Source organism: Xenia sp. Carnegie-2017, unplaced genomic scaffold (genome assembly GCF_021976095.1).
Source record: "Xenia sp. Carnegie-2017 unplaced genomic scaffold, XeniaSp_v1 HiC_scaffold_19, whole genome shotgun sequence".
Taxonomy (NCBI): Eukaryota; Metazoa; Cnidaria; class Anthozoa; order Malacalcyonacea; family Xeniidae; genus Xenia; species Xenia sp. Carnegie-2017.
In genome coordinates this window covers 1,647,443-1,671,842 of record NW_025813481.1, presented here as the reverse complement: position 1 = coordinate 1,671,842, position 24,400 = coordinate 1,647,443, and the positions used below count along the sequence as shown (strand labels likewise).

At 35.0% G+C, this 24,400-nt stretch overlaps 1 protein-coding gene across 3 annotated transcripts in view; it reads left to right on the top strand.

The window, feature by feature from the left end:
- LOC124438426 (midasin-like) overlaps positions 1 to 18,973 on the top strand; it is an 87,087-nt gene extending 68,114 nt beyond the window's left edge. For 2 of the 3 annotated variants that reach the window (XM_046988556.1, XM_046988555.1), the window contains 55 exons: positions 370 to 496; positions 602 to 708; positions 776 to 909; positions 1,325 to 1,488; positions 1,594 to 1,741; positions 1,951 to 2,134; positions 2,451 to 2,700; positions 2,842 to 2,965; positions 3,607 to 3,663; positions 3,738 to 3,943; positions 4,024 to 4,307; positions 4,438 to 4,583; positions 4,686 to 4,892; positions 4,965 to 5,216; positions 5,413 to 5,499; positions 5,589 to 5,703; positions 5,786 to 5,852; positions 5,968 to 6,506; positions 6,622 to 6,719; positions 6,809 to 6,840; positions 6,913 to 7,045; positions 7,127 to 7,222; positions 7,423 to 7,517; positions 7,586 to 7,830; positions 7,959 to 8,068; positions 8,168 to 8,272; positions 9,365 to 9,502; positions 9,802 to 9,937; positions 10,005 to 10,057; positions 10,212 to 10,302; positions 10,386 to 10,506; positions 10,579 to 10,684; positions 11,204 to 11,319; positions 11,634 to 11,715; positions 11,802 to 11,984; positions 12,164 to 12,267; positions 12,347 to 12,433; positions 12,519 to 12,637; positions 13,042 to 13,161; positions 13,288 to 13,736; positions 14,180 to 14,437; positions 14,723 to 14,804; positions 14,903 to 15,205; positions 15,665 to 15,786; positions 15,855 to 15,908; positions 15,980 to 16,195; positions 16,303 to 16,425; positions 16,517 to 16,729; positions 16,943 to 17,125; positions 17,247 to 17,452; positions 17,660 to 17,834; positions 17,952 to 18,025; positions 18,102 to 18,216; positions 18,291 to 18,413; positions 18,631 to 18,973. In XM_046988556.1, coding sequence (XP_046844512.1) covers positions 370 to 496; positions 602 to 708; positions 776 to 909; positions 1,325 to 1,488; positions 1,594 to 1,741; positions 1,951 to 2,134; positions 2,451 to 2,700; positions 2,842 to 2,965; positions 3,607 to 3,663; positions 3,738 to 3,943; positions 4,024 to 4,307; positions 4,438 to 4,583; positions 4,686 to 4,892; positions 4,965 to 5,216; positions 5,413 to 5,499; positions 5,589 to 5,703; positions 5,786 to 5,852; positions 5,968 to 6,506; positions 6,622 to 6,719; positions 6,809 to 6,840; positions 6,913 to 7,045; positions 7,127 to 7,222; positions 7,423 to 7,517; positions 7,586 to 7,830; positions 7,959 to 8,068; positions 8,168 to 8,272; positions 9,365 to 9,502; positions 9,802 to 9,937; positions 10,005 to 10,057; positions 10,212 to 10,302; positions 10,386 to 10,506; positions 10,579 to 10,684; positions 11,204 to 11,319; positions 11,634 to 11,715; positions 11,802 to 11,984; positions 12,164 to 12,267; positions 12,347 to 12,433; positions 12,519 to 12,637; positions 13,042 to 13,161; positions 13,288 to 13,736; positions 14,180 to 14,437; positions 14,723 to 14,804; positions 14,903 to 15,205; positions 15,665 to 15,786; positions 15,855 to 15,908; positions 15,980 to 16,195; positions 16,303 to 16,425; positions 16,517 to 16,729; positions 16,943 to 17,125; positions 17,247 to 17,452; positions 17,660 to 17,834; positions 17,952 to 18,025; positions 18,102 to 18,216; positions 18,291 to 18,413; positions 18,631 to 18,891 — 8,525 coding nt within the window. In that variant the 3' untranslated portion in view covers positions 18,892 to 18,973. The remainder of the gene's footprint in view (positions 1 to 369; positions 497 to 601; positions 709 to 775; positions 910 to 1,324; positions 1,489 to 1,593; positions 1,742 to 1,950; positions 2,135 to 2,450; positions 2,701 to 2,841; positions 2,966 to 3,606; positions 3,664 to 3,737; positions 3,944 to 4,023; positions 4,308 to 4,437; positions 4,584 to 4,685; positions 4,893 to 4,964; positions 5,217 to 5,412; positions 5,500 to 5,588; positions 5,704 to 5,785; positions 5,853 to 5,967; positions 6,507 to 6,621; positions 6,720 to 6,808; positions 6,841 to 6,912; positions 7,046 to 7,126; positions 7,223 to 7,422; positions 7,518 to 7,585; positions 7,831 to 7,958; positions 8,069 to 8,167; positions 8,273 to 9,364; positions 9,503 to 9,801; positions 9,938 to 10,004; positions 10,058 to 10,211; positions 10,303 to 10,385; positions 10,507 to 10,578; positions 10,685 to 11,203; positions 11,320 to 11,633; positions 11,716 to 11,801; positions 11,985 to 12,163; positions 12,268 to 12,346; positions 12,434 to 12,518; positions 12,638 to 13,041; positions 13,162 to 13,287; positions 13,737 to 14,179; positions 14,438 to 14,722; positions 14,805 to 14,902; positions 15,206 to 15,664; positions 15,787 to 15,854; positions 15,909 to 15,979; positions 16,196 to 16,302; positions 16,426 to 16,516; positions 16,730 to 16,942; positions 17,126 to 17,246; positions 17,453 to 17,659; positions 17,835 to 17,951; positions 18,026 to 18,101; positions 18,217 to 18,290; positions 18,414 to 18,630) is intronic. The other variant, XM_046988557.1, reaches the window with a different exon arrangement.
- Positions 18,974 to 24,400: the final 5,427 nt, after the last annotated feature.

Here is a 24,400-nt window from a genome sequence, read left to right as displayed (position 1 = left end):
TGTATTTGAAGTATAATGCTGTAATGTATATGAAGATGTTAAAGGTATGTAGTCGCTCTGTCGAACAACTTGCTAACAACTTCCTTAGAACTGACTCTGAAGATGACTACCGCTAAGGTTGTCGAAACGTCAGTTAACAACAACAAAAACAGTCCTTCTCAGCACTATACTAACCTGGACGATCTACATCTACAAACATGTAACAATACTCCCGGGTTCAAACGATTTACTTTATTAAGATCTTAAAGATTGTCATATTTACAAAAAATTGTTGTAGTTGTCCGACGTTTTAGTTTGCATTATCTATGCAAATTATTGTATATGTTGAATACTTTTCATGTTGAAAAAACCCTGCACCTGTTTATGTAGATATTTGTTTTGATGACTGCTATCAACCAATAAATCTCAGAGTAAATGGACCAATGTTTGAGCAGATTTCTCACAAGTTTTCGTCCGACCAGCAGGTCGTAACTCAGCTGTATAGTTACACAAACAGGTAAAAGTATATGTAATGGAAAGATTTCACGTATTTTAAGCTATATCATCATGTTTTCATTTGTAACTATTTGAACGTAATGAATGCTTTGTTTTATATCAATAGGGTGTTCTTGTTATGGACCCTTTTGTGGTTGGAGGCTAAAATAGATTCTTCAATTAAGAAATTACATCCGAGAAGTCCTTTGGCATTATCATTGGCATACACGAATAGTATGCATCAATATTTATTTCAAGCATGTTGAAACATCTCCTCATGTATTATCCTGTCTGAATTTAGATGAAATTAGTGTCGAGAATCTCCCTCATGAAGGTCTTCAACATATTTTCCCACTTATTCAATCATGCCAAGAATGTTTACGATGGCTTTTGGACAACTCGGATGTGGTGTTCGATGATAACTTTTCATACAAGGTATACAATGTGATTGAAGACACTAAGTCATAGTGATCGAAAAAATTTTTGAGTGTTTTTACTGTATGTCATCGAAGTTAAACTGCGTGAGTGAGGTACACTAAGTGATGTAGGTAAACATTGCGTGAGAAGTACATTGAGGTACATAGAGGTACACTATGGGACTGTTGAGGCTCTATTGATATTGCCAAAAATTTTGTTATTGTGTTTGAGAATATGAAATTTGAGAAGGATTCGAAGGATTTTAGCAAAACCTTGTCTTTGTTAGTGTTGTCTTTGAGGCACTGCTCTAGCTGCTAAAATATGAATAAATGTTCAGTAAAACTTTGATGTTGTGAATGGTGTTTGAATGTTGTGAATGATGCCTTGTGTCATTGGATGACATTTTCCTGATTCGTAATTTTCTCGTTTTCAGACATGGATTGCCTTGCGAAATTACCGAAAGTTTTTAGACGCGTGTACAGAATGTTTGACTTCAAACGAGAGTTGTCATTATTTATTTGACATGTACTGGCGATTTTTTAGCTGGGAAACTGTTGACTTCATCTCGAAAACTTTCGACGCTCATTCTAGTCAAATGTAAGTTGTCAATCCCTTCGAAAGTTGTTATAGTTGAGATTTCTAGTGTAGCCATCGTCGTTACTAAGAATTTACGTGTTTTTTAATTGTTATAATTCCTTTCAGTGTTGACTTGCAAAAGCTTTTGACTGTTAGAAAGTGTCTCGACGACATCTGTCATCCTTACAACGAACTTTCTTCGTGCCACTGGAGCTTAATGAAAAACTTTCACCGCCCAACCGCTTTTAACATGAAAGAATTATGTGATTTGTGGGTAAGTCGAGAGTAAGTTACTGTTCATTGAGACTATTCGAGAGTGATGTGGGGGCCTGGGTACGAGGCTGCTTGTTGTCGTGGAGGCCTTGGGACGTGGCTGCTATGTGGATGTTATGTATGAATTTCCTTCTATGTTTTAGGAAACTAAAAACTAAAATCGACAGCAAATACCTTAGTTGTGTAGAAATTATCGTTTGTTTTTATCAGGCAAAACTTACCTACTTATACCGTCGCTGTAACAATTGGATCATCAATCATCAAGCAGATGGAACATTTGGTGTTTGGATGAAGCAGTTCCGATTTTGGGGAATTTCTTTAACGGAACACTTGATGGCATTAATGGCACTTCGTCATGGACGAATTACGAGAGAGAATGCAGTAGATACGTTGTGTAAGTTAAATATTGAAGATTGGTGCACTTGAATGATTTCATTGTAAAAGCTCACTCACACTTGCTGAGTACAACATAGAAATCGCTCTCTCTAATCAATGACAAAGTTATTCGTTCATTTATGGTAAGATTTACATAGAATATATCAATTCAGCATTCATTTGAGAAGAAACACCTTCACTTCATAATGAAGTAATTTTGAATCCATTCTGTTGAGTGTGCGTGTGAGTGAACTTTAATATTACGTACGGAAGATTTAAAATGAATAACGAATTCCACTTTTTTGAAAAAAAAACATCTTTGCTTATGATAATAGCGACGGTTAAGAAATTTATCGAAGACGTCATTCGACATCTGTCCGAGAAAGAAAAAAAGAATCCTTCCTTTGCTGATCTACCATCACAGTTGGCTCAGATATCTATAGCTGACCATGAGAACAAGGACAGCGGAGTTTCTGTTGAATTCCTGACTTCGGAAATGATCGAGACTTACCGTGAACTTGTTTCTTATTACGCTTTTATGGAATGCGTGACTTTGTTAAAGCTGATGTATGTTCGTGAAGCGAGGTATGTATGCATTTTAAATTCACTTAATAATGTCAGAATATTAATTCAACCCTCCCCTCGTCTCCCCGCCTTTAATACACAAGACATCAGACAGCACCAAAGTTACAATGAGTTTATGCGTCAAATTTTCCTGCATTGCAGGACAGATAAGTCGAACTCAAAGATGGCGAGGATGTTAGATTGCTTGCAGCAGTTTTGTGTTGTCCATTGCTTAAAGATTCCTTTGCACTTGTCATTGGTACGATTAATTTTGAAAAATCCTGAGGTACGTGTAAGTTTTGTTTGATTCATTTAAAGGCATAATCAAACAAACGCTCGGGAAGCTTAATCAAACAGGTGAATAATCAAACAAATAATCAAACTGTGAATAATCAAACAAACGCTCGGGAAGCTTAACAATAAATTATAGTGGTTGTAGTATGGTGTTTAATAGAGAGAGGCGTTTAGATCATTTCTATAAATTATAGTGCGAAAAATAAAAAGTAAGACTAAGTAAACTAAAGTAAATGCTTTGAACCCGGGAGCATTGTTACATGTTTGTAAATGTAGATCGTCCAGGTTAGTATAGTTCTGAGAAGGACTGTTTTTGTTGTTGTTGTTGACTGACGTTTGGACAACCTTAGCGGTAGTCATCTTCAAAGTCAAATGTACTGAAGATGTACTGAAAATGTGCTGAAAATGTACTAAATATACTGTTTCTAAGTCCAATGGAGAACCCACTATTATATTATATTGATATTCATTGCAGTGTGATGTATATTAAAGGAAAGTATCTAATATAAGCTCACGCTTTGAGGTGGGCAGGAGGTTGCTAGTTACGCGCGACGTTTGTTTGATGAGAGTCATTCATTTTCAGTAGATATATGTAGTCGTGAAGTGGTATTTAAGTTCTATCATCTACTGTAGATCAAAAATATGCTCAGCATCTGTGATGAGGCAGAATTAGGATACGTTGGAGACAAGGTACGTGATAAAGACTTTGTTTAGTTTCTCATCGTAATATGTGAAACGTTCAACTGTGTTTTGTACTTTCACAGAATACTCTTCCTCTTCACTCCTCGTGTTTTACTAAAACGTTTCAATTCTTACGTTGCAACGCGAGGAGTGAATACTGTTTGATTGGTAATGAAAGCGGTTTCCCGAGTTTAATGAATGTGAAGAAGAAGTTTGATGAATATCGCTACTTTGTTTCATTTCTTTGGATTAATCAAAATTACTTTCCGCATATGAAGCTCGTGCATTGGTGAGAGAAAAAGTTATAAGTTTTTCGTTTTTCAATGTTAAGGTATTTTTTTAGTTGCTAATGTGCTTTTCTTCTTTTAGTCAAGCTGAATTGAAATCGATCTTTATTGCATTTGTTCGGCTGCTTCAATGTTTCAATGATCAAGGAGATTTTGCTTCTATATGCACTAAATTGCTTAATATATCATGCGCTGGAAGATTATCGAACGAAGATAAACAAATAATACAGGAATGCGTATCAAAGATCAAAGAAAACATTTCTCAGCTGGAAATGAAACTAGTTGCTCGAGGTATTCTTGAAAAATGTTTATCACTTCTTGGTATTGGCTTAATTCAAATGGCAGATTTTAAAAATTTCAATAAAGGTAAGTGAATTTAGTGCGAGTTTTCCCTTCATTTACCTAATTAGTTTTATAGCTTATCGCTATTCACTCGTTCTTTCAAATGAACAAATTATGGGAGCATTAAGATACTTTATCTTCGTGATTTTTTTAGAGTCGAACCGTACGTACATGAGACAATTTTCTGTGGGTCTTTGCTGGATTCAGCTGGGAATGCTTCAATCAACGTTGCTTCGTCCCGTTGGCGTATTGGATCCAGTTGAAGAGACAAATTTCAAGGTTGATAGTATGAATAAAGAGGTATGCTCGTCACTGCATTTGACTCTGTTTTACCAGAAGAAAAACGATTAGAATCAGTGAAGAATGTGGCGATATACTAAATTTACTTTCGTGTTGTTTTAGATTGAAGATATGAACACTGAATTGAAGATTCGAGCACGGAACGAGGAAATGCTGACAGGTGTCAACATCAGCAGAGAACGCGATGCAGAATCAACGCTTCAAGTTAATCCAAGTTTCGTAAAGAATCTAGTCGAATATCAAAAGTTTCTAAGATCTCAACTTTCCTCTCTGGGTGAAGAGGTGGCCTACAGACCTGTTCCATCTCAAGTGAGTTGCTACATCCATAGTAAACATTTGACCACAAGATGTACAGCTGATCTTTTTTTACGTTTTTTTTAGTTTCGAAAGATAACTGGAATTCTCGAACATTTTTCAAACAATGTGGCAAACTACATGGAAGCATTGACGACACTTCACGCGATGTCGTCGTTCGTTTTGATTGGAGAAAATATAGAGAAGTCAGTTGATCTTAGTCGTGGTATTTCCTACTTGAAGACATGGAAGAAAACAATTCAAACATTTACAGAACAACTTGTAGAGTTCGTAGCTTATCAGGATATCTTGGGTCCTTATATTTGTGGCTTGAATCAGGTATGTACTCATGTCGGCAAAATAACAATTTTTGGCTTGAAAATTCTCGCAAAATCAGTAGAGTTGAGTTACTCCATTTTTATATGTTGTATTATACTACAAGAATGTTACAAAGACTAGATTGTTTCATTTATTGTGTCATCTTGATACACAAGGATTAATATGTTTTTGACATATTTCGTTATATTCTTCTCAGATTCTTAAAGGAACAGACATTGTTTTGTCGACTGTACAAAATGCTGTAAAATGGGCTAAATACGGAAAGAGCTTTAAAGATTTCAAGGTAATAATCATGTCGTCACATTTTTGTCAAACGCCGAAGCATTCCTAATTTGAATCTTAACTCGTATCGAAACAATTTTATTTTTACAGATTTGCTTTCCTAACGAAATGCTTTCACTTGTGCTTCCATTCTCGTTTTCGCATCGTTCAACTTCATCGACGGTCTCTGCCTTGTTGAGTGAGAAAGTATCTCTTGGCATAGAAGGTTTAAAAGCTCAGATTTTCATTATTTTAATTGTCTGTAATAATTGCTTTGCTTACTTTCAAATGTTTTAATCTTTGTTTAGCTCTGTTCAAAAATTATTCGTCTCCTTTTGTCAATAACGAAGAATATTGTGAAATGTTTAAGTGCAGGTAATTTTCTTTTAAATCTGAACTTTGTTTACTTATAAAAGGAACTTACCTTCATCTTTTATGTAATACTTATTCGAATATTTATGTCGTGTGATTACATTTCCTGTTTTTGTAGAATTTGGTTGCTCGTCCTGCGTATATTAAGACGAAAAGTCTATTTACAAGGTTACACGACAACGGATGACATTCAATTTCTGAACATCATTGTAAAATATTACCAAACTTTATGGTTGAAACGCGAGGAAGAAAGAAGACTTGAAGAAGTCGAAAATGAAAGCTTGTACAAGTTTAAAACGCAAACGTATTGTGAGGACGAGTCGTCCGAAGTTGAGCTAAATCAGAAAGATATCGAAGAAATATTTACAAGATTTGATGATGACTTCAAAGAACTTGAGTCAGCAGAAACACAAGAACTGTCACATGGCAGCGCGAAGAATACAAACGAGAAGAAGAGCGATATTGGTGTTTTAGACCTAACACAGTTCTGTAATATGCATCAGTTCATATTATGTTGTTCTCCCAATGTATGCGATGTGTTTTCAACCTTCAATAACAAAGATTATCTGAAGGTGGATGAAGAAAGAGATGCGTTTGAAATCGTGTTTCACCGTTATAACATTTCTTCTGAAGTGGTCGCACTTTCTGATCTATCCGGTTTGTACAAGAATGACATTTCCTTGTTTTGTACGGTTTATACTTTAGCCTGGAGAAGTGACTGTCTTCAAAGGGACGAATACATTGAATTTAGCAAAGTTTTTGTATTTTACAGATGGTGATTTACGGGACGATAGTTCTCCCAGTCATCTCATTATGAGCTCGATGTTGATGAGATATTTGTCTAGCCATGAAGAAGGAGCTGAAATTAAGGTGATTAGTGCAAGACCCATTTTCTATGTTTTATTAGCTTGAGTTGTCAATCACGTTTGTTTCTGTTATTTTTCTACTTTAAATTATAGCATCATTTCATGAGTTCTTTGTTCGAGAAAAGGTAAGGCGTTGCGCGTATCACATAGCATGCTTAATATTTGTCTTTTGTGGTTGAGAGTTTACATTTTTACAGAGGTGAAGAATACGATATTTACCACGACAGCAATTTAAAGGAAACTGTAAAAGTTGTACCGATACTTCTACGCTTTAAGACGAGATTAGAACAACTGCTTGTAGAATGGCCGGAGCATCCAACGCTCGCTCAGGTAAAGAAGAGACTCGAGATCGAAGCAAATCCTGTGCAATATTATATTGGTTTTCCAACTTTATCGATTCTTATTTTACAGTTGTGTCAAACCATCGAGCGTATTCTTTCATTTTCTGTAACAAGTCCTGTAATGAAAATTCTTAATGGTTTAGAAATCTTGTTAAAGTATTCACAGGTAAAGAAAACACTGTGAATTGTGGGTATGACTTATCATCTATTGTACTCTAATGTCTCAGTACTCTGTAGTCGAGTTACGTCATTCTATTACATGATAAAATATCCCTGGTGTACTTGTATGTACTTTGTTGTCATGTAAGGTCATGTATATAATGTTCCCGATGTATCCAAATGCTTGAACAATCGTTATGATTTCAGGAGTGGGAATGTAATGCCAGTCGCCATGTTTCCATAAGGATCAATCTGAATGAAGTCACCCAAATGATTATCCAATGGAGAAAGTTAGAGTTAAGGTAAAGTTAGATAAGTTCAAAAAATTTCTGAAGAAGCCTGCTAAATGGAGATGGTAATTTGTTTCAAGGTGCTGGTCTTCTTTGTTGCGAGTTTGTGAAGTGAACGTGAGTGATAGAGCCAATCATTGCTGGTTTCATCTTCATCACGTGATCCAGGAATTTTCCCGCTCTAATGAACAAGCAGATTGCACGGAATTCATCAATATCTTACAGCAGTTTATTGAGAAATCGTCCATAGGAGAATTCTGTCAGAGGTTAAACATGCTACGGGCCTTTCATTCTCAGAAAATCTTGGACAAGGAAGATAATTCAGGTTTACACACTTAACGGGTTTTGTCGCTTTGAATATGGTGACATCTGGAGTTTTTTACACACTTAACGGGTTTTGTCGCTTTGAATATGGTGACATCTGGAGTTTTTTCTTAATGTTTTTTTTCCTAGATATCGTGGTGATTATACTGTGGAACGTATATTGTTACTACAAACAATTTCAGTCGCAAGTGAATGATTTTATTCAGAAAGCAAAGACTCCGATCGAGAAAGAGTTAAAGGTTGTGTATAATTTATTGATATTTTTGCCTCCTTTGTATTGTTAGCAAAATGTGAACGTACAGTTCTTGAGTTACTTCATAATCATGAATTCTTGATAGGATTTCATCAAGATTATCAAGTGGAAAGACATCAATTATTGGGCCATGAAGGAAACAGCGTCAAAATCTCATTATACTTTGCTGAAATTCATGAAAAAATACAGAGTAAGTTCTTTTCAAGTTCTTAGAAATGATTCGTGTAGAATATGCACAATATTTTATTGCTCTCAATTTCATGCAAGGCTTTCTCCGTGTTCTGCAAGTATGATTGTATGACAGCTTTTTTTAGATAATATAGTCATGTTTAGTGGAAAGTTGTCTGGCAACTTTGCAATATATTTATGTTTAGTGGAAAGTTGTCTGGCAATTTTGCAATATAGTTATGTTTTGTGGAAAGTTCTCTGGCAATTTTGCAATATAGTTATGTTTAGTGTAAAGTTGTCTGGCAATTTTGCAATATAGTTATGTTTAGTGGAAAGTTGTCTGGCAACTTTGCAATATAGTTATGTTTAGTGGAAAGTTGTCTGGCAACTTTGCAATATAGTTATGTTTAGTGTAAAGTTGTCTGGCAATTTTGCAATATAGTTATGTTTAGTGGAAAGTTGTCTGGCAACTTTGCAATATAGTTATGTTTAGTGGAAAGTTGTCTGGCAACTTTGCAATATAGTTATGTTTAGTGGAAAGTTGTCAGCAACTTTGCAATATAGTTATGTTTAGTGGAAAGTTGTCTGGCAACTTTGCAATATAGTTATGTTTAGTGGAAAGTTGTCTGGCAACTTTGCAATATAGTTATGTTTAGTGGAAAGTTCTCTGGCAATTTTTCAATATAGTTATGTTTAGTGGAAAGTTGTCTGGCAACTTTGCAATATAGTTATGTTTAGTGGAAAGTTGTTTGGCAATTTTGCAATATAGTCATGTTTAGTGGAAAGTAGTCTGGCAACTTTGCAATATAGTTATGTTTAGTGGAAAGTTCTCTGGCAATTTTTCAATATAGTTATGTTTAGTGGAAAGTTGTCTGGCAACTTTACAATATAGTTATGTTTAGTGGAAAGTTGTTTGGCAATTTTGCAATATAGTCATGTTTAGTGGAAAGTAGTCTGGCAACTTTGCAATATAGTTATGTTTAGTGGAAAGTTGTCTGGAAACTTTGCAATATAGTTATGTGCCGAGCGATGAATATGAGAATAATACTTCTATCTCAACTTTTTCGGGATAATTTCGATGTATCTGAAACTTTGTGCTTGGTCTGTGTTGCAGGCCTCATTATCCGTAGGAATCGATGCAATTCTAAACTCTACTGGTAAAGTGGTCGCCTTAGAAAAGGAAAATCAAACGAACGATAACGAAATGTTTAAATTGGCAGTTGATGATTTCCTGTCGCCTAAAGAATTCAAGGTTTTTTATCAAGATAAAAATTTTGTTTAACAAACTGATTCCACTCTCTCTCTATGAGTTTGCTATCCATATAACGTGCGAATTTTTGCTTTTCACATATTCGTCTGCGTCATTTCAGTCATTTCTATCGAGGTTTTTAATCGTCCGTATTGGACTTCCCCCAGTTTGATTGTGTGACAAAAACGGCTGAAATGACACGAATGATTCTGCGAAAAGCAGTCTTTGTAGTGCTCTATCAAACGATAAGTTTGACTCGTTTGTTTATGTTGTAAATCGTATGGTTGTGATGATATTTTTAGATGCCGAATCTTGAGAATGAAGAAAGTGAATCTCAACTATCATCAAAATTGTTTACCAAAATGCGAAAGTTAACGCAACGCAAGCTGAACACTTCAAGATACGAGAGATCATCTTTTTCTGTGGATAAATTAGCCGGTATTTGTCTTTTCTACAAGTGCAGCATCATTTTGCTTGTATCTGACGAGTACATTTATATCTTAAGGTGAGATAGTGAGCAAGGCACTAAGTCTGCAACAATGGGAAATTGGAAAAAAGGTTTGTGACTTATTTCATGTAACTTGCAGTGCACAAGCTTCGATTTAGTAACTTGTGCACCATATTGTAGACTGGTGAAGAACGCACTCGGTTTATCAAACACGTTCACGTAATAAAAAAGAGATCTTTAGCTTACTTGTGCACCATATTGTAGACTGGTGAAGAACGCACTCGGTTTATCAAACACGTTCACGTTATGAAAAAGAGATCTTTAGCTGACTTGTTCAAGGAATTAAAAAAGATAGGTGATGAACGTTTCGTTGACGAAAATAATGCAAAATAAACTATGTTTCGTCTCCAACGTTTGACAACTTCAAATTTTATCCAGGTTTGTCGTACCGTAAAGGCATAAACATTTGCCAGCAAAACTCTTTGAAAAATCCTATGTTGGTCGATACCTCTGACCTTTCAAAACGACTGAAAAACATGGACAATATCATGGAAGACAAGTAAATAGCTTTGAAAAATGTTAATTTGTTGTGGGGAAAGTATTCACTCGCTTATTTTCTTTTTCTCTTCAGAAAATATGGATGTTTTGCATCATTGTGGGAAAGTTCGATGGAATATTATCAAAAATGTGTTTACCGCAACACTGCCGTGAACAACCTTCTTTCATCACCGTCAAAGGTAAATGGATTTGTCGTTAATAAGATTGCTTAACTTTATAAAGTTTGAACCAAAAAGTATTGTTACACGTTTGTAGAAGTAGATCGTCCAGGTTTGTTCAGTCCTAAGAAGTTTGTGTTAAAGTTGACTGACGTTTCGACAACCTTAGCGGTAGTCATCTTCAGAGTCAAGTAAGAAGTAAACAACCAGACATAAGAACCAGATAACAAATACGGCAAACCTGACGTTTACTCCTCACTTGACTCTGAAGATGACTACCGCTAAGGTTGTCGAATTGTCAGTCAACTTTAACACCAACAGTTCTTCTCTAGACTTTACTAACCTGGACGATCTACATCTACAAATATGCCTAGCTTAACTTTCCTATCATGACGACGGCTCATTTTTCCTCTGGTTGATAGTAACAGTCATTTTGTTTTTTTATTAATTTTATTTTTGACCACTGAACGTTGCTTCGTGTTGAGTTTCTTTAATCAGTAGTCTTCGGTTGTCTTTGTTTCGATAGTTTCTGTCTTGTAGGATTTAACGATGGGCGATGTTGACCGTATTAAAGGTATTGCTGAACATTTACGACAAATCACTCAAAGGCAAAGAGAAATAATATCAAGTGTTGGCAAGATGTTTTCTAATTTGCGGTATGAATGAACAATCGATACTTTGTCTTGCATTGCCACTTGTACCCCTTCATCATTACTTGTACCCCTTCATCATTACTTGTAGTCCTTCATCATTACTTGTACCTCTTCATTATTACTTGTAGTCCTTCATCATTTCCTGTAATCCTTCATCATTACTTGTACCCCTACATCATTATTTGTAGTCCTTCATCATTACTTGTACTCCTTCATCATTACTTGTAGTCCTTTATCATTACTTGTAGTCTTGTATCATTAATTGTAGTCCTTTATCATCAATTGTAGTCCTATGGTACGTTGTACATTTTGTTTAGCATGACAGGAAAACAACTGGAGAAGCTAGCACTAGAACCATCGTGTCGACTACCTCATCAAATCAAAGTTTCACAATGGACAGTTAGTAGAAATTTAATTCAATGCTTCTTTCTTTGAACTTGAATCGAAATCTTCCCTTACCGGTGATCTTTCTTCATTATTTGCAGCGAAAACTTGATGATCTCCTGAATAGATGCTTGGAGACCTCTGATGAAATTCGGATTTTCACAGAAGCTTGTCCTGATGTCAAAATCGATTCTAGCATGAGTCCGGATTTTCACAGCTTATCGAATCTTGCTAAATGTTCTAAAGACGATGATGTTTACGTTTGCCTAAAGAATGCAGTTGAGGTAAATTACAATATACTTCTCTGCCTTGTTCTCAAAACAGAAGTTGAAAGAGTATAAATGTCTTCATTGCTCTTCCAAGTTTTGGATTTAACAAACCTTTTTCTTGCTCATCTCATCTAATCAATATTTTCTCGCTCGTGTTGTCCAATCAATATTTTGACTGTCCTATCATATTGTAGACTTTTCTTGTCGAAATATCAAAGATCAAATCAAATCTCTTGAAGCAAGCTTTAGTTCTAAACCAAGAACCAGCTAGGGATGATGGCGTTTTTATCGCCTCTCGGTACGATGAAATGTCTTTTGATTTGCTCGTCACTATAATTTTTCTTCTCAACAATTCCATGCATTGTCATTCAACGCAGGGATGAATATGAAATGTTAAAGACGTCGTTTGAGAATGTCAAAAAATGTAATGAATATTTGGACGAGTTTTTAAAATATGATTCAAGGTTTGTTTGAAGACCATGAAAACAACTTTTTACAAGTGTTCTTCCCTTTGCTTACCTTTTGTCTACGTTTTCAACTTCATTGTAGTCCTGTTGGTTTGGGAAAACGTGTTCACGATTTAAGAAAAGAAATTTCCGTGACGTACACAACGTTTACAAAATGGTGTCAAATTGAGTCCAGAGACAACCAACGTAGTCATAATGAAGGTAAATGGCCTTGAGTATGTGGTACTTGTTCTTGTATTCATAATATTAATCCTAACACGGTTTTATATGCACGAGATTTGAACTCGCACCGAGGGATACTAGTCCGCCGGTCTATATGTTGAGCTCCCAAGCCCACAGGGATTGGAGACGAGTCAAATCTCTTTTAAACTGCGTATGGACGAGATATTCTCGCCACTATAACAGTTTACTGGATGGCACCGTGTTTCGACTTTATTCCAAAGTGTTCTCATATTTTTTTATTTATTTTTTGTACTCCTTCATCCATTACTTGTACTTGTTCTCGTATTGTTATTTTTTATTTTTTTCTAGTTCTCGTCTTTTTTTATTTTTCTCGTATTTTTATTCATTATTTACCAAGTTTTTTCTTTCCCTTACATACGTAGAGTCATCAGCACACTATCTCGAAAGAGTTTCGCAGATACGGAATCGAATTCTTGTGACCTTTCAGAAATGGTATAAGATAAGGGATTCTGAGAAAGATTTTGAAACATTTGACGATGAGGGTGAGCTTTTAATATTTTCTGCTCAAAAGCTAATAGGTTTTTGAAATCCCACAAAATAAGTTATAGACGATCGCGTCTTACAACTTGTATAAACCGAACTATGCTGATGCACTTCTATTACTTTAGCAGACTTCACTATTGAAAAGTACTTTGTTGGAAAAATGGAAGATCTTTTTGAGGATATATCATGTCTTTCGATCAAAGAAATAACGAATGACATCAATTCGTATGTGGAATTCTTTACCAAAGCAAGTGATGAAACGGATGATTGTCCTTCATTGAAACAGTTAATTTGCAAGATTATGATAAGTATTCTCCCACATTTTTCCCAATACGTTCTTCTTGTGGAATATCATTTTCACCAATTGTTGATATGCCATCGAGTTTCGTGTAAACTACAGTCGATTCTGCTTGCCGTCTTTGTGGAATTATTGACGAAAGGGTTCTGTCTGCCGCCCGACCTGGATGATGGAGAAGGCGAGGGAGCAACCTCTTTTGAAGATGCCGAAAATTGTGGCGTGGGGGAAGGTGAAGGCATGAAAGATGTCAGTGATCAGATCGAGAACGAGGAACAGGTAAGGGGGAGGTGTATATTTTTGTAATTTTACGAGGAATATTCATTTCAATGGAGGAACTGTAACTTTTCTTTCGAAATATGATGTAGAAATGATTTGTTCTATGGCAGACACCGGAGCCCATATTTTAAAAGACTAAAAATATCTTAAAAATCACAAATCACATGAATATAATCTAACTAATATGTTAATTAAGGACTATTTGATAGACATCTTCTCTGTCCACGTCCTAGCGTACGCTTTAGATCTTCATCACTTTCTTGTTGTAAGGGTACGGTGTTCTGGCGAATCCTTTCCCTTTGGGTCAAGCCACCCACTCACCCCCCACCGTTATACTTCATTAAGTGTCTGCCACTGGATCAGTTTCAAAAGGAAGATGCAGTGAAAACCTTCCTTTCAAGCTCGGTTGTTTGAAATCTTTTTCTTTTAATTTTTCGTTGTAGTTACACGGTTCTGCACAGCAAGATAGCGATGAAAAGGAAAACGAAAGTGGTGAACAAATAGCGGATGAAGAAAACGGTATTGAGATGAGTGAAGATTTCGATGGTGAAACACACGATGTCGATAATGATTCCGGAGACGAGAGTGGCGAATCTGAAGACAAGGATCTTGATGAACAGATGGGGGATATTGATGGTGCTGATGAAACACTTGACGAGAAATTGTGGGCAGACTCTGATAATGAAGATAACGAAGAAAATGTTAGTTTTATCCATTTCTTCGATATGAACAGCATACATGGACTTTTTTTTAAGTTTTGCTTCAAATCATCAAGTTGTTTTTTAAAAAATTAGAGATGTGTGAGCGATAGTTTCTAACAAACAACTATCTTCCATTATGTAGAATTGAACTGCACGAATGATTAAGATGCATAATGTTATTAAAGGAACAAATGAAATGATGTGGAAAGCGGATGCAAACTCTGTGTTTTCTTAAATTTAGTCTGTGCATCTGTGTTTTCATGATGGTATCGTATTTTTTGATAGAATGGTGACGAGAAGGCAGAAAGGGGCGCAGGGACTGATGGGATTGAAGAAAGTGAATTAGTGGCAAAAGAGGCGAATCAAGGTTTGGTGAAACGGCATGCATACATACGTCTTTATACAGTTTTTTCTCTTGTTTAACTTTGGCATTACACGCGTTAACCGTATTTTGTTCAATTCCAGGTTCTAGCCAGGAAAATCGAAACAAACTGAATGAGAAAAAAGTTGAAGAAGATAAAATAAACGAGTTAGCACATGACGAAGATGATCAAGGAAATCTTGAGGAGAATTTCCGTGAAGATGCAAGCCAACAACAACCGGAAGAAATTGAAACTAGCGATATGGCGCTTCCTGATGATTTGCAGTTGGATGACCTAGAGGATGATGGGAATGATATTGATGATTCAAAAGAGGACATGGCCACTGAAGAGTCAGCAATGGAAAATGACAATGACGAGATTAATGATGAAAATGAAAAAGATGATGGTAGGAATATTAAGTTTTTATTTCCCATTCAATTTTCGTCTTCTCGTCACTTCTTTTACAAAAATTGTAGTAGATATAAAAAAAGTGGATAATCAATAAGAGTTAGATAACGTGATAGTTGGCATTGAAAGTGTAATGTTACTCGAGTTGCGAAATTTTTTAGGTAGCAACTAGCCATCGTTGCAGTAAAATATTGATTTGGTATCACAGGCTAAAGGAATAATTTTTAATTGTGACATTCTGCGACATAGTTTTTTAGATTGTTACAAGAATTTGTGCATTTTCTATGGAACTGATTTTCGACCAAGACTTTTAATTCAGATATTTAAGGAATTTTTTTCACAGCTGCAGTCTTTATTACACATTTGTATATAACTCTTAAGATAATGTTTCTTATAATTGTTCTTGGGATGGCGAACAAGGAGATCATTTGGAGTAAATATTTTGATGTTTGCTCAGGAATTGAAGAAATGGCGGATGTGAAAGATCTTGAGCAAGTCAGTGATAATGAAGACGGCGACATGTCGAAGAAAGAGGAACAGATGCAAGATGAAATCGATAAGAATGATGATATTGACAAGGTAAACTTGATTTTGCACGGGATAGCTTTTGAATTTTAAAATCTATCTATTGCTGTTCAATTCTTTAGAACGAAAACGAGGATCATCTTGAAGAGGAGTGGAAAACAGACTCGGAAACCAAGGTACTGTAGAGTGCGCCATTAAATTTGCAAATTGATGCCCTGAGAGTTTGCTTTTCTTCAAATATTTGAAGGCTGAAAATGTGGAATCAGTAGAGGATCAGGACAAGCCTGACGGATCATCGGGTTCTTGTACGGGGAAAGAAAGAAATGAGCCAGTAGACAATGATGTCAGCTTGGCTGACGGTGATAGCGAGGGGACTGGTAATAGCATAACGCATAAGAGTGGAATGGATTTTGCTGATAGCGTAACTACGAACAATACAACACAAACAATCAGCAACGATACGGTACATAGATATTTTATATGCTTCATTATGACATTTTGAAGTATAACAAGTACCACTATAGATTATCTTCTTTTTACACTAACTAAACTGATTTGTGTTAATCCTAGAGTTTCTATCGCAAGCAAATAAATAAATCCAGAGCCGATCGCAGTTTGGGATCATCCTATGAAGCAGTTTACAAAAAACCCAAAGTTCTCGATTCGTCTAACGAAAGCTCGATTGAAGAGAAGGTTTTTACTATTTTTCATACACCCTATCATATATTTACCGCGATGTTCAACTTTCATGATAGTTTTACATGGTTTTTCTTTTTATTTCTAGCAAAACGATTCCTCGTCGGCGGAGCAGTTTGAACATTTAAGAAACAACGAGGAATCTCACGACTTACAAGTTTATGATGCAGCAACGTCTGAACAACTGGATGAACAAGAAAGTGTCAGCTACCCCAATGAGAACGAAAAGGGAGACGAGGCCGAGAATATGCAAGAAGACTGGGAACTACCTCCTGAAAATGAAGATGATTCTGGAAAACAGGTATGACGTCAATGAAATTTGAGAAGTCTGTCGGTGTTCATGTATTTGCATTTCAGTCGGTGCCATGAAATCTGTTCTTGATAAAGTTTTAAAAAATACAAAAAAAATGCGAACTGAGCCATGATTTTTTTCATACGTGTATAAATAGCGATAGTGTAGTATGTCCAAAGGAATCAAATAATATCAATATGAATACTGTTGATTATCATTAAGAATGGAAAGTATGAACACGAAGGAACATCGTTGCAATCTAAGATGTCTCGAGATGACAAAGAAAAGCAAGGAAAAGATGTCGAAATGAATGAAGAATATGTACATGAAGTATCAAGAAAAGAATGGACAAGTTATGAAAGTTCTGTCTTCATTGGTAGCAATCTTACTTTGAATGATGACCCGGTAGGCGAAATCAAAGTTTGCTAACTACAAAACATGATCATGTCGTCAGTTGTAGTGTTGTGCATTTGGTTAAAGTTTTACGGTATAATTGCATTCTTAACCTGTGTCAATCAACTTAAAGGTTGAACCATTGAATCCAGAGGAATGCCGCAAAGAACTGCAAGAATTATTGTGTCGATGGCGGGAACTTAAAGAAGGAAGCAAACAAGAACAAGCTATGGCGCTCGAAACTTGGCATAAGTACGAGAGCCTTACTTCCACGCATGCTCAGCAGCTCTGTGAACAACTAAGAATAGTTTTAGAGCCGTCAATTGCGAACAAACTGAGGTATTGTGCTGGGTTTTTTGTGGGTTTTTTTTTAGCGTAATGTTGACGTGAAAGAAACAGTATTTGAGGTCATTCGTGAAGCTATACCGTAAATTTTTAAAAAATAGTTAAAGCTCCTAGCTAACTTATGAAAAGATTTTACATCGAACAGATGATTATTTTTGTTTGCTGTTTTTCTGTAATGTGGATTTTCCTCTTACATATCAGAGGTGATTATCGTACGGGCAAAAGACTGAACATGCGCAAAGTAATCCCTTATATTGCAAGTCAGTATCGCAAGGATAAGATATGGTTGAGACGGACAAAGAAGGGTAAAAGAGAATATCAAATCTTATTGGCCATTGATGATTCTTCCAGTATGTGCGACAATCAATCAAAGCAGGTATAAATAATCGTATTTTGTGTAGGTTGCATTGTCTGTTCTGTCGTTTCCATATTGTTCCAGTTCTCACAGCTCAATCATCCTCATGTATACACTTTGTTTTTTTCTTATTTGCAGCTTGCATTCGAATCACTTGCAACCATTACAAACGCTCTCACTAGATTAGAAGCGGGTGAAATAGCAATATGCAGGTCAGACAAGAATCGTGACTCTGTATCGTCTTCCGTTGAGGTTACACGAGATTTAATTGACTGTTTGCATTTATAGTTTTGGCGAAACAGTGAATCTTCTTCATCCATTTCACGAAGTATTCAGCGATCAGTCAGGTGCAAACATCTTGCGTCAATTGCGTTTCGAGCAAAAGAAAACAAGAATAGCTCAAGTACGTGTTGTATAAATATTTTCATGTTTCAAACACAAAATGTTCAGTTTTCATTCACAATTGTTGTTCCGCAGTTGCTTGTGTCATGTACCAATATAATGACGTCGGCAAGATTCAACGCAAACACCAAGAATCCTGTTTCACAACTTCTGCTTGTTGTGTCCGATGGTCGAGGAATATTTTTGGAAGGTGTTGAGGTAGATTTCTTTACCGATCGTTATTTTTAGCAAATAAATATATCACAGTTGCTTTGATTAAACTCATAAATTGAAGCAACAATTTAAACCAGTATATTTCAAATCAATCCGTTTATCTTCAAGATATGTTACTAGCTAGAAATGTTTAACTACAAATAGCATGTGATTGCAGTTATTCGCTTTCTCTGACAGTCAATCTTTTCTCTTTTCTTTTAAGACTGTTCAAAGGTCAGTTAGACAAGCCAGGGATTCTGGAATGTTTATAGTGTTTGTCGTACTCGATAATGCGACCACAAATAAAGACTCCATTCTCGATATAAAGGTGCCAATCTTTCGACAAGGTCAACTACCCGAAATAAAATCCTACATCGAACAATTCCCCTTTCCATTCTATATCGTACTACGAGATATAAGCTCTTTACCAGAAACTTTGAGCGACTCTTTGAAGCAATGGTTCGAATTGGTTGTAAATATGTAACAGACATCGCCAAGGACTGTGTCAAAATGTGTATTCTGCGCATGGCTCTTAATGAAAAATTAACAAATTTAATTATTATCCATCTATGTTCCTTATTGTTCATCTGATATGTTTACGTCACGGCCGACATGTTTGTTGGTGGTAAGATTCAATGCTTGAAATGAAGACGTGAGATGTTCATAAGTTATGATTTATATGGATTTGCCAACATTAATCAGTGGAAATGCAATACATGTATTTAAAAACAAAAAATAAGGGGACTACTGCAGTGTAGCAGACACCTTAGATGCTACCCCAAACATAACCGAAAACAAGCCCGCCCTCTGTATATAAGCGCTTCGGTGTCTGCTAAACTGAAGTCTGGCCAAAATAAGACTGCTTTCACAAAGACTACAATTCACGCATTTTCCAACATTTTCACACAAAACTATAGTTCATGCATTTTCACGCATTTTCACACAAAGACTATAATTCACGCATTTTTACACATTTTCACCCAAAAACTGCAATTCATGCTTTTTCACACTAAGACTATAATAAACATATTTTCACACATTTTATCACAAACACTATAATTCACGTATTTTCACACAAAGTCTATAATTCACTTATTTTCACACATTTTCACATAAAGTCACATGTAAAGGGAGCTCCGACAGTCGGATCCGTTAATCTAAGAAATCAGATGGAAATAGAACTTGCTCTATTTCCATACGATTGCAACACGTATGTTGCATGGTTTATGTGCAACACGTATGTTGCATGGTTTATGTGCAACACGTATGTTGCATGGTTTATGTGCAACACGTATGTTGCATGGTTTATGTGCAACACGTATGTTGCATGGTTTATGTGCAACACGTATGTTGTATGGTTTATGTGCAACACGTATGTTGCATGGTTTATGTGCAACACGTATGTTGTATGGTCGTAAGATACGCGAGATACTCTCAGACGTACCTTTGATGTAAGGTATCGTTGCTTTTGTCGTTGAGTTGTTCGTTTCGTTGGGTTCATTGTGTTTATAAGTGCTGCGTTTGATGAAGTCAGATTTATAGTTGTTTTTGTCACAAACGTTTACGTCTGTGGTGTTTGTAATGAGGGTTTTTATACAAGTAAGTTCAAGATCAAGTGGAATACTGGTCAACAGTGATTTCACGTCAAAAGACACTAGTACTTAGTTGTCGGGTATTTTTACAGTATTCAGTTTTTTAACAAATGGCTGTTCTCACTGCTATAAATATGTAAACGAATATAAATATCAACACAATTATCGGGCCGTCTGAACAAGCAACCAAAAATCGGAACCGAAGCCATCGGGTCCGACAAATCGGATCGTATGAACGGGCTTTAATACTTCCAGTTCTCATATTTTGACGTGAAAATCACAATTCAGATAAATCGGAAGTGACAACGGACGACCTCAGTATCTCGAGAATGAAAAGTGGCATGCTTAAACTGTTATAGAAAGTCATGCATTGTCATTTTGAAATATTTCTTCAATGAAAGTGTAACTCAGATAGCAAAATTTTTGTTTCGATTGAAACGATTATAGTCTTTGGCATTAAAATGTGTGAAAATGCATGAACTATAGTCTTTGGCATTAATATGTGTGAAATGCATGAACTATTGTCTTTGGCGTAAGAAAGGTTTGAAAATCCAAAGACTATAGCCTTTGGCATGAAAATGTGTGAAAATGCGAAGACTATAGTCTTTGGCCTGAATATGTGTAAAAATGCATGAATTATATTCTTTGACATGAAAATGTATGAAAATACATTAACTATAGTTTTTGGCGTGTAAATGTGTGAAAATGCAAAGACTATAGTCTTTCGCATGAAAATGTGTGAAAATCCAAAGACTGTAGTCTTTGACATGAAAATGTGTGAAAATCCAAAGACTATAGTCTTTGACATGAAACTGTGTGGAAAAGCAAAGACTATAGTCTTTGGCATGAAAATGTGTGAAAATGCAAAGACTACAGTCTTTGGCCTGAATATGTGTGTAAATACATGAACTATAGTCTTTGACATGAAAACGTGTGAAAATACATGAACTATAGTCTTTGGCGTAAAAATGTGTGAAAATGCAAAGACTATAGTCTTTGGCCTTAATATGTCTGAAAATACAAAGACTATAGCCTTTGGCATGAAAATGTGTGAAAATGCGAAGACTATAGTCTTTGGCCTGAATACGAGTAAAAATGCATGAACTATAGTCTTTGACATGAAAATGTGTAAAAATTCATGAACTATAGTCTTTGGCGTAAAAATGTGTGAAAATGTATAAACTATAGTCTGGCGTAAATGCAAAGACTACAGTCTTCTACAAGAAAAGGTTTAAAAATGCAAAAATTATAGTCTTTGGCATGAAAATGTGTGAAAATGAAACGATTATAGTCTTTGGCATTAAAATGTGTGAAAATGCAAAGACTATAGTCTTAGGAATTAATATGTGTGAAAATGCATGAACTATAGTCTTCGACATGAAAATAGGTAAAAATGCATGAACTATTGTCTTTGGGGTAAAAATGTTTGAAAATCCAAAAGTCTATATTCTTTTTTTTTACAAAATTTTACACTAAAGACTATAGCCTTTGCATTTTTACACACTTTTACGCAAAAGACTATAGTCTTGCATTTTACACTGCTATAAAGACTAATCTTTGTATTTTTACTCTTTTTGCTAAGGATATGATGCTTTACCGCCAAAGACTATAATCTTTGCATTTTTTACCTTTTAAAAGGACTATAGTCTTTGCATTTTACTTTGCAAGACTATAGTTTTGTTACCTTACAACATAAAAGACTATAGTTTTGCATTTTACACTTTTTCTCAAAGACTATAGTCTTGCATTTTACTTTATAAAGAGACTATAATCTTGTTTTTACAGGACTATAGTCTTCACATTTTCACGCCACGCAAAGACTATAGTTTGCATTTTTACACGCTATTATAAAAGATATAGTCTTTGCATTTTCTTACATAGACTATAAACGTTGCATTTTCACCTTTTACGCAAAGAGACTATAGATCTTTCATTTTACCTTTTTTTGCAAAAGACTATAGTTTGCATTTTACGCTTCTTATAAAGATATAGTCTTTGCATTTTACCTGCCCTGGACTATAAACGTTGCATTTTACACTTTTTAATGCAAAGACTATAACTTTGCATTTTTTACACTTTTACGCGAAAGACTATATCTTTTACATTTTTACTGCAAAGACTATAGTCTTTGCATTTTACTTTTACAAAGACAATGAATCTTTGTATTTTTTACTTTACACAAAAGACTATAGTCTTTGCATTTTACCACTAAGAAAAAGACTATATTCTTTGCATTACCTATTTTACACTAAAGACTATAGTCATGACTTTTAAACACTCCAAAGACTATAGTCTTTGCATTTCACTAAACCAAAGTATCACTCCATTTTACACTTTTACGCAAAAGACTATAGTCTTTGCATTTTTAAACACTTTTACGCAAAAGACTATAGTGATTGCATTTTCACACATTTTCATGCCAAAGACTATAGTCCTTGTATTTTCAGACATATTAAGGCCAAAGACTATAGTCTTTGCATTTTACACACTTTTACGCAAAAGACTATAGTCTTTGCATTTTTAAACACTTTTACGCAAAAGACTATAGTGATCGCATTTTCACACATTTTCATGCTAAAGACTATAGTCGTTGTATTTTCAGACATATTAAGGCAAAAAACTGAAATCTTTGCATTTTTACACACTTTTACACTAAAGACTATAGTCTTTGCATTTTTACACACTTTTACGCAAAAGACTATAGTTTTGCATTTTCACACATTTTCATGCCAAAGACTATAGTTCATGTATTTTCATACGTATTCATGTCAGAGACTATAGTCATTGCATTTTTACACACTTTTACGCAAAAGACTATAGTCTTTGTATTTTCAGACATATTCAGGCCAAAGACTATAGTCTTTGCATTTTCACACATTTTCATGCCAAAGACTATAGTTCATGTATTTTCACACGTTTTTATGTCAAAGACTATAGTCTTTGATTTTTACACACTTTTATGCAAAAGACTATAATCTTTGCATTTTTACACACTTTTACGCAAAAGACTATAGTCTTTGCATTTTTACACACTATTACGCAAAAGACTATAGTCTTTGTATTTTCAGACATATTAAGGCCAAAGACTATAGTCTTTGCATTTTCACACATTTTCATGCCAAAGACTATAGTCTTTGTATTTTCAGACATATTAAGACGTCTTTGCATTTTCACACATTTTCATGCCAAAGACTAGAGTTCATGTATTTTCACACGTTTTCATGTCAAAGACTATAGTCTTTGCATTTTTACACACTTTTACGCAAAAGACTAGAGTCTTTGCATTTTTACACACTTTTGGCAAAAGACTATAGTCTTTGCATTTTACACACTTTTAAGCACAAGACTATAGTCTTCGCATTTTACACACTTTTACGCAAAAGACTACAGTCTTTGCATTTTTACACACTTTTACGCAAAAGACTATAGTCTTTTCATTTTACACACTTTTACACAAAAGACTATAGTCTTTGTTTACACTTTTACGCAAAAGACTATAGTCTTTTCTTTTTACACTTCAGATGAGACTATAGATCTTTGCATTTTACTCTTTTCAAGATATGATCTTTGCATTTTTACTCGCATAAAGACTATAGTCTTTCATTTTTTACACTTTTCACAAAGACTATGAGATCTTTTAATTTTACCTGACTATAGTCTTTCCATTTCTACTGCAAAGACTATAGTCTTCATTTTACACTTTTAAAAAGACTATAGTCTTTGCATTTTTACTTTTCGCAAAAGACTATATCTTTTCATTTTTACTTCTACAAAAGTTCTAGTCTTTGCATTTTTTTACATTTTTTACAAAAGACTATAGTCTTTTCATTTTCCACTCTTTGCAAAGATATAGTCTTTGCATTTTACTACTTTTACGCAAAGACTATAGTCTTCTTTTACACACTTTTAAAGACTATAGATCTTTACATTTTACCACTGCAAAAGACTATAGATCTTCTTTGTTTACCACTATTATGCAAAAGACTATAGTCTTCATTCCATTTCATTTAAGACTATAGTCTTCCATTTCACCTACATAAGACTATAGTCTTTCATTCCCTATACCTAATTTCAGATCTTTCTTTCAAACAAAAGACTATAGTCTTCTCATTCCACTTAAGATTTTAAAGTCTTTACACTCTTACGCAAAAACTATAGTCTTTATTTTACTACTACTAGACAAAGACTATAGTCTTCATTTTACCTTTACATAAAAGAGACTATAGTCTGCATTTTACACTTTTACGCAAAAACTATAGTCTTTGCATTTTACACCCTTTATACAAAAGACTATAGTCTTTGCATTTTTCTACTTATAAAGAGACTATAGTCTTTTCATTTTTACACACTTTTACGCAAAAGAATATAGTCTTTGCATTTTTACACACTTTTACACGAAAG